The sequence below is a fragment of the Panicum hallii genome, chromosome 5, assembly GCF_002211085.1.
Source record: "Panicum hallii strain FIL2 chromosome 5, PHallii_v3.1, whole genome shotgun sequence".
NCBI classification, from domain to species: domain Eukaryota; kingdom Viridiplantae; phylum Streptophyta; class Magnoliopsida; order Poales; family Poaceae; genus Panicum; species Panicum hallii.
The window spans coordinates 49,307,177-49,316,788 of NC_038046.1; the positions used below are offsets into that span (position 1 = coordinate 49,307,177).

The 9,612-nt window shown below is 41.5% G+C and overlaps 1 protein-coding gene across 1 annotated transcript; it reads left to right on the forward strand.

The window, feature by feature from the left end:
• The first annotated feature begins 7,398 nt into the window (after window positions 1-7,398).
• On the forward strand, window positions 7,399-7,887 carry LOC112892704 (putative uncharacterized protein YGR160W). The gene is made up of 2 exons (XM_025959831.1): window positions 7,399-7,494; window positions 7,639-7,887. The coding sequence occupies exons 1-2, from the start codon at window positions 7,399-7,401 to the stop codon at window positions 7,885-7,887; spliced, it is 345 nt and encodes a 114-aa protein (XP_025815616.1).
• The last annotated feature ends 1,725 nt before the right edge of the window (window positions 7,888-9,612 follow it).

Consider the following 9,612-nt stretch of genomic DNA (forward strand, 5'->3'; position numbering starts at 1 on the left):
TCCTTGGCATTCTAGTTACGGTTCATTGGATGAAGGTTCAACAACATAAATATCTTCTTCAACCTTCTATCGTGAACACCGCGTTCCTGACAGCTTGTTCACCACTACCTCTCTCTATCTTGTTATCTACCGAGAAGTGATTATCACCCACATCTTAACATCGGGGCGGCTATATATCGCCCGTATTACATATCTTGTTTCCGTCACCTGAAGGAGATTATTTGGGGTTCGCTTGGCTCTTCAGCCCAACAATCCGTTTCAGCCGAAAAGTCCTTTCACTTTCACGCCCAGCGCTTGTGTCTCGCTTTATTATGCATGCGTACATGCAGCTATGCAGACACATTCATCCATTGTTGATGCATGCGCGCATGCAGCTCACCTTGGGATTTGACGGTAGTTCTTTATTCTCCTCCCTTTCTTTATTTCTTTTTTATTCCTTCATCTTTTTCTTTTTAATTTTCCTTTTTAATTTTTTCTGTAAGTCTGCATATAAAAAATTGCTTCCCTTCTCCTTTTACTTATTTTCCTTTCCTTTTGTATTCTTATCTTTATTTTTCCTTTTTCCTTTTTTAACTAGTTTCTGTTCTTTTTCATAGTTCGTATCATTTGTATTTGTTTACATATGAACTATTTATTTGCAATAAAGAACTATAATTTTTTCCTTCCCTTTTATTTTTTCCTTTCATGTTTTGTTTAACTAACTTGTTAATCATGTTATAGAATTTATGTAAGTTGTGGACGTATCGTGTAGAGTTATTTAATAATTTATTTTCTTTATATATTTATGCAATTTATATAAGCTGGAGTGAAAAATGAGCTTATTTTAGCACATGTATATATACTTATAAATTTTTTTGCGATGCATATGCATTTGTTGTTCATGTAAAATTATTTGTCTACGTGTAACTAATTTATTCGCGATGTCAAATTATTTGTTCACTTTGAAAATTAAATTATTTGGCAATATTGACTTATTTGTTCGCGATATTCATTTTTCATTATTTATTCTATACAATTGTTGGGGTTGCATCCAGAACAGGCGAGAGATGAGATAGAGTGAGAGGGAGACACTACCGGAAACGCGGCCTTTGCCGAGTGTCAAGGGCTTTGCCGAGTGCAAAGTATCGGGCACTCGGCAAAGGGCCTCTTTGCCGAGTGCTGCATTCGGCAAAGAAAAACACACGGTGAACTCCCCCTTTGCCGAGGGCCACATACTAGGCAAAGAAAAACACTCAGCAAAGAGCGCAAGGACGTAATGACAATTAACAGCGTTAGTCTTTGCCGAGTGCCTAGTAGAAGGCACTCGGCAAAGAGGACTTTTGCCAAGTGCCTAGGCAAGACACTCGGCAAAACATACATATTTTTTCTTTATTTTGTCCAAATTTTTTTCTATTATCATCCTACATTCTCCTCAACATATGTAATTTAGGTTCATTTATCGAAGTGTTTGCTATATTTCATCAATTTATTTTATTTTATTGAATTTGTTGAATAATTCAAATTTGAACTGCGTGGTCATTCGAATAGTGGAAAAATGAATGAAAAATTGTTATTCATGTTAATGAGCATGCTTTGAGCCCTTATCGAAGAAAGGACCAAAAATTTGAAACCTACTATTCAGAAAACATGGCGACTAAATTGTGTTCAAGTCGTGTTTAAATTCTATAAAAGACAAATTTGGAGTGAAAATTATGAAACTTGTCGAGATATCATGTTATAATGTGAGGACACTGTGATAAAATTTGTATAAGATTTCGTAAAAGTTTGACATCTACGATGCTTAACACGTAATCGTGATTCACATAAAATCATACATCTCTTCGGAGAACTTTCAATTTGTAAGTATCGTATGTTCTAACTTTCGCGAAACCTTATCAGATTTTTATCACAGCTTCCCTATGTGATATCATTACATGTCGACAAGTTTCATGATTTTCGGACCATATTTGATTTTTATACATTTTAAAAACAACTGGACAAGAAGTTCGCCGTCATGTTTCGTGGATAAGAAGTTTGAAATTTCTGATTTTTTTCTCGATAAGGTCTCAACGCATGTTTCAATAACATGAATATCATTTTTTCATCCATTGTTTTCCATTATTCGTGTGACTTGTAGTTCAAATTTCAAAAATTACAAGAAATTCAATGAAATGAAATAAATTGACGAAATATAGCAAACATTTCGAGCAATGGGCACAAATTGCACATACTGTTGCATATAATGAAAGTATCACAACAAAAAAAGTTTGGTGCCAAAAAGTGAAAAAAATGATATTCACGTTTGCCGAGTGTAGGGATCAAAGCACTCGGCAAAGAATATGAATATTTAAAAAAACATTGGATAGTTTGTCAGATTTTGAAATAGTTTCAAAACCCTAACTCTTTTGAAGCGGACCCTTAAGTCAAAGTTGTAGTTCTTTTTACACTCTACTCTTTTCACTTTGGGCATATTTTCATTTGGGATATGGTTTCAAAGAAAATCTTACTTTACAGTGAACCCTTGAACTTTTGCAAAAATTGCGAACAAGTACTGCACTCTAACTTGAACTCATTTAAATTTGTGCAAAGTAAGCTTGAAATGAAGTAAATTTATTCATGCATGTTACTGATGCCATCATGCTTAGATTTTTTTAACCATGTGCTGTTCTGATGTGGAGTAATTCATAGTAATTTTTTCATAATTTTATAGCACTATTTAACTTAATTCGAGTAATGTATAGTAAATAAATTTGAATTCTTAGAATTTAAATCCTTTGCTTTTTAGTGTTTTCAATGTGAAGTGTAGGATAAGTACCTTATCGTGAAGGAAAGATATTGACTTAATAATCACTTAATTCAAATCATTGCATATCATGTACAATTGACCCCACTTGAAGACGGAACTTGCGAATTGGTCCCGAAACCCGAGCAGGGTATATCTGAAGACCAAGGGAACGTCGCCGATAATCTTACTGGAGCCCCGCACTTCATGAATTCTTGTCATGTACACTTTGTTGTAATAAATAAACGCAAATTCATGTATTTATCATTTTAACAAAAATTCCATTATGTTAGACCTGATTGATCACGGATACAGAAGTAAATCATCTGCCCCTGCCCACATAAAATAAATAAAGCTTTCGGAATCTGGCTTTCCTCTAGGGAACAAGCTACTCCTTCATATTCAAATTTTAATATATAATTCCTTGAGGACAAGCCTTTGACCAGCAATTAGCCTATTCTAGTACATAATTTTTATGACACAAAGATGATGCATTAGATTCATATTTGAAGATACTTTTGCATCACATAAATGAAATATTAATAGAGTAACTTTTGGTCAAAGCCTTGTCCTCCCAAAACGAAATACACCATATAATTTCAAAATGGAGGTAATATATGTAAACAGATGCATCAAACAAGCTGATCGACCACAAGTTTTATAAAAGTTTAACGATGAAGTTAACAAGCACTGCAGAATAGTTTTATAAGAGTTCAACGGACAAATACACAAAGTTCACAGACATTACATTACAGCGCCATTAATGATTACATAGATATTAAATCAGCCATTTGAGCTGGCTTACTAGGGGTAGCTTTCCTTTCTGATTCCTGCCCCCGTAGTTGTTGTTTATCGTGCCACAACAGTTTACGTTGGTATTGCAGGCGCTACAGGGGAGGCAGCCGCCGAAGCAGCTAAACAGCTTCGACCACCCCGGCCACTTCATCTGTGCTGACCAGCTCAGCTTTTGTGAGAAAAAAGAAATTGATACAACCCTACCACTAAAGCAAACAAAGAGAAACTTCGCTCGTGAATACGTCTGGTTTGCTGATGCAGATACAGGAAGAATGCGACGATTGCAGCAAATGCATGTAACAATGGCGGGTACCCGATCCTGATGCGCGGGGGATTGTTGGTGGTGATGGGCGCTCTGGTCCCCGTGTCGGCGCGCTTCGGCAGAAGCTCGCTGGTGGCGGTCTCCGAGGAGGCGCCGCAGATGTGCCGGTGCTGGCGATGGCTGTGATCTCCACGGCGGTGCACTCCGGGAGCGGGGCGGTATCGGAGGATTCGTCGTGTAGGGTGATGCTGCTGATAAGATAGTAAAAAGTTATCAAATGATATATGAACAAAAACGAGTTTTCAGTTAAAAAAAATCCAAGCATAGGCAGCAAGGTAAAACTGTAATGTAATTAAGACGTAGTAGCAAATATGCCTGTGCGTTACTACGGCATCCATATAAATAAAATGAATAGCATATAAAATGTATATATTATACATGATACATATTTTTTCATAACATAGTACGTGTCGGTCGAGAAATTTAGCAAGTGAGCAAGTAAGCAAATGGGCCAAAAGTTCTCTCCTCCAAGCCCTAGGGCTCTAGTGAGGAGGAGGTGGCAGTTTATATTTATTCCATTGGTGAGGTCGAGTATTACGAGAAGGTCCCTATGATTTATAAATGAGTCCCTAGAAAACTTAAAAATAGGTCCCTAGTCACTGCAACCGAGTCCCTAGATCTCACAAATAAACCCTTATACCCCTACTTCGGACCTCTTTTGTACAAAGAGGGTCCCAACCATAGGTAGTCTAAGGCGCATCCCCAACAACAATAAGATATTTGTGATGTTTAATATTTTTTCGTTGTACATTATTCTTTGTTGGTTATGTTTAATCTTTTTAAACTAAAAATTTATTTGTTCAAGTTGTTAAAACTTTTATTCACAGAATTTGAAATTAATTATTTAGTATTAAAAAATGTTTTTAAAAAATATCATGCAAATATAGTCAAGTGTGGTCTTATTTTGAAGATCTTGTCATAAAAAACATAATGGTGCAACCCAAATTTAATATGTATACTCAGTTTAATATTTATATTTTTATTTCCAAATCATCGTGCATGTGGGTGACGTCATCATTATTGTCTTTTTTGTGCATGCATGCAATCTCTCTTATATTTAGCTGGCAATATGCGCAACGGTCAAACTATTAAACGGGCGACCCAAAATGACGGTGCGCAACAAAAACTTCCGTAGGAAATATAATTCAGTCAATCAGTCCACTTCAGGTGGAACTATCACCTCAACCGATATATAACCGCAACCCCTTAACACCCCTCATAAATGTTTGTAACCTTGATACATGTGCCTGCCATTTCACAACCCCCACCATGAACCCTAACAAGTCCTTAGTTTCACATTAACTTCATCGTAGTATCATCCAAATACAAGTATGCTTCATGGTGTGAATTGTAAAGAGAGGTCACTATGGAAAAATAGAGATATTTATATCGCATGCACGATTAGGACATCAGTGTTTAATCTCCAAACCCGTCAAGGAATATTCCCAAGGTGGTTGATTTTAGGTGGGGTGTCGCCGAGATCAGGAACTTGAAGGTGCAAGGAAGTTAAAATTTTAGATAGGTTCATACCGCCGGGAGCGTAATACCCTACGTCATGTGTGGTGGTTGTATTGTTTTAGATGTTGTAATGTTTGGAGGGGGTCCCTGCCCGGCCTTATATAGTCTGGGGGGATACGGTTACATGGAAGTTCTAGCCTGATATTTAGAAGTACTACCCAAGTACCACCTGGCTAGTTTCCTTCTGTTCCGACTAGTCCTACTTGCATACGAGTAGTTACAATTAGTGTAGAGTGTGGGCCATATCCCATCCCTTATCATAGGATATGTACACCATGTGCGCAGGTCCGTGGCCCCGAGTCTGACAAGCCCCCAAGCTCTTCGTAGTCGAGTACTGCAGGCTTCTGAGTACTTCTGAAGGCGTTTTCGAATTCTTCCAAACTTCGTCTTGAACGTGTCTTCCAAGTACTTCCTGGGCTACATCGAGGCTGTGCGGTGCTCATTCAACGAGTAATTTTCAAATCTATTCTATATGGGTTGCGATTAAACTCGCACAATATATGGAGTAGCCTCCAAGCCTTACGTTGAATCAAAGAATCAAGCTAAGGGTGTTGTCGGTCGAAACCCACCGGCGAGCAGCGACAGGCAACACGAGGAGCCGGGAGGCTCTCGGGACTGCTGGTGGCCCCGGTCCCTCGGTCAATGGCTCAGGATCTGGCACACAACCTGGCGTCTGGGTTTGCTAGGCGTGCCACCTAACCTTGTATCTGATCAGGAAGGTGTAGATGTGATTTCAGTTAGTTTCCTGCATACACAGACACGTTCAAACATTAGTCCGAGCCGTGATCGGCTCTTCCAGTGATCCCCGCAATCGGCTGCAAAGAGCCGATTACTCCCCGATATCAGATTGGATCTGTTCGTTTAAACATAATACACAAATCTGATGATAATATAAACCTGCTCTGCAATCAACAAGCTGATTCAATCTACGACGGTTAAAACTTTTACCACATGATCGGAACATCCTACGCGTAGTTAAGCCTAACAAACACGAAAGATAACAGAATAGCAACCTAAACAGAGGCCTAAAAACCAACAGAAAGCCGATTCCTGGAACAATCCCTCTTTAGATTAATATAATGCATCAAACGTATTGCCAGATCATTTAACTCGTTTGAAGGACCTAACCATGCGGATATTAAGCCAAATCTTTGATGAACAAAGACTAACCATAACAGATCGGATCTACTAATCAAACAGAGCAAGAAGTTGCCCTCGCACCCAAGATCGGGCACAAAGACAGCGGACGTTTACAGGCGGCAAATAATCCATGAATAAGATATAAGAGCTGATGCAACCCTGTAAACGCTAAGGTAACTAGTGTTACTCACCATCAACAATGCTTCAGCATGAGAAACACAAAGATAAATAGGTAGGAACGATGCTGCCCCGATCAGGCAAAGCGTGATCGGGGCTGCATGGCACTTGCCCGAGAGAAACCCTAAAACAGGGGTGGCAATGCGCTGAGAGTTGTTTGCGAATGTTTGTTGTTGTTTTTCATTTGTAGTCTAGGGTACATATTTATAGTCTGGAGACTTGCCTCTCCTAGCCAATTTTGATCAACTACGACATGAATCCTGACTATCTATATCTAAACTAACTTAAACTAGATACATGGCCAATCTGGCCTTAAACCGCCCGCGCAGGAGCCGATTCGCAAGCCTATTACAATTATCTTTGAGCCCATCTTGCTCACAGCCCACCTTCTGGCTCAGCCAATTTATGGCGATAACACATGCCCTCCTGGTTTCGGCAATAATAATTCCGAAACTATTTTTTTTTCCTTTCCATCGCCTCGCCTCTTTGACTTCCAAAATCCGTACATGCGTGCCACTTCCACTTCCACAGGATGTGACTACTCCGCATCTAACTTCTTGGAAATCATCACGGTGCCAATCCGTATCTCATTCCTGCCTTTATAAACTCAACCTGGCAACCTGTTTACTCATCTTCTTCCTCAAGCCGATAGCAACTGCCGCAGTCCACCCCTCCTTCTCCCGCAATGGCTTCCTCATCCTCTGCTTTCTCTGTCATCTCCATTGACTCCGAGACAACTCGAGAGATGACCCCGAAGTTCGACCCCACAGCTGCCGATGAGGCCTGTGCTCCTCTGCACTAGGATGCAGAGGAGTGGGATTTCCAAGCCTGGTCAGAGGATGATGAATCCCTGACCGTCGGCGAAGATCTCCAGCTCCTCCTTGGTGGGGAACTGGATGGAGACAACAACGACGACACATCCTAGGAGGGGAATTTCTCCTCCTCGGAGGAAGAAATCGAGGGCACGTCGATCGAGGAAGTCTCGGCAGCAGGAGGCTTCCTGCGTGGTGGGTCGTCGGAGGACGACGAAGATGATGATGATGATGAAGAGACTGAAGGCGGCAGTAGCTGCAGTGGTGACAGTGGCGGGGATGATGGCAGCGACGAGGACAGCGACACCAGCACAGCCCCTCCGATCAAGCGCCGCAAGGTCTCAGGCACTTACTGGTGGTAGTTCGTAGGATTAGCAACGACTGCCATGTACAGAGCCGATAGATCGGCTTTAGGAGCAATCGGCTCCCCTTTTGTAATGGTTTTCCCTATGAATGAAATCTTTCATTTTAGTCAACAACTTTCGAGAAGCCGATTTACCGGGAGCCGATGGCAACGCATCGGACCTTTCCCTCAAAGTGCCGATCTGGATCTGAGTCGATCCCTGAACCAATTCCATCTTCTGCTTAAATCTGGAACTTTCCCGAAACAGATCTACACAGGTTCTCCAAATCCAAGTTGCGCTCCAAAACCCTTGCTCACAAATCCAATCACAAAACCCAGATCAAAACCTCAGAGCCAAACTCGAAACTCGCAAAGCAAACCCTAGATCCAATCTCGAGCCTTCGATCACCATTGGAGCTTCAGATGGCAGAACCCTTGAATGCCGATGCGAACGTCCTTGGTCTGAAGGTAAAACTCTGACCTTTCGCTAATTTAATGAAGTAATTATTCGTACCCTTGAAGCATTAAATGATCCTTTCCTGTTATTTGGCTCTTTTTGATTCTTCAGGTTTCAGACATTCTTTTGCCGCATCCTTCTTTCCCTAATTCCTTTTGTCTTGGGCCTTGTTCTTATGAGCGTCCAATAGATTTGATTTCTTGTGAGGCCAATCAAATCCCATTCGTAAGCCAAGATATAGACTTCGATTCCTAGGCCGACAGCCTGCGTGCCTGGCCAAATCCTCCCGAGAGCTGGGTATCTTTGTATAACAGAGTAGCAAAAGCCTACCAGCCCACATAGGAAACTATAGGAATAGCTGACACTCTGTCTCTGTCATTATCCCCTCCCGAGAAGAATGAAAACCTTCTGAAAACCATCGACTATTTTTGTCTGATGCCCTGAACTGCTTTTTATTTGGCCATGGGCCGATGACTCCAACCCTCATGGATGGGGTGATGATTACTGGTTTGAACATTGCATCGTGTTGTCGGTCGAAACCCACCGGCGAGCAGCAACAGGAAACACGAGGGGCCGGGAGGCTCCCAGGACTGCTGGTGGGCCCCAGTCCCTCGGTCAACGGCCCAGGATCTGGCACACAAACTGGCGTCCGGGTTTGCTAGGCATGCCACCTGACCTATACCTGATCAGGAAGGTCTATAAGCACCTTGGGTTGCATTTGGTTAGTTGTGCTAGGTGCTGCGCTCTCACACATTATGGTCCTTCTTAATTAAATTTGATTAATGGTAGATGCAACTTGATTCTGAGAGTGGCCCTCTGTGCTGTGTGCTTGAGCGGCTCACGTCTTGTTAAAATATGTTTTTATTAGAAACATGGTTTAGGGGGCCAGCACGGTGCTTAGTGCTTGGTTGGCCACTCTCCATAAGAACCGGTTCATAGAGCGACAACCTGGGACAACCGCGTAACCACAAGACTGGAATAGGACGGTCTTGGCTTACTAATTAGGTCATTTTAGTTTGGGAGTAACTTACCTGCGGGGCAAGAGGGGTGGTAAGCTTCTATGGCCCTCGCGCTACGAGGCTTGGTCTGTGCTGTGTGCTTGTACCCCCTCGAGGCTTGCTCCATAGTTGCTGATCTAGAATCCTTAGCGGTTACACCTTACCAATGTGTTCTTTGTAACGGCCTCGTAGTGTGCTTGCTAGCCATCTCACCTAAGAAAGTGTGATGAACAACTAGCGTAGCTCACAACTTGTGGGTAAAGATGTGCAACCTCTCGAGAGTGTAAAA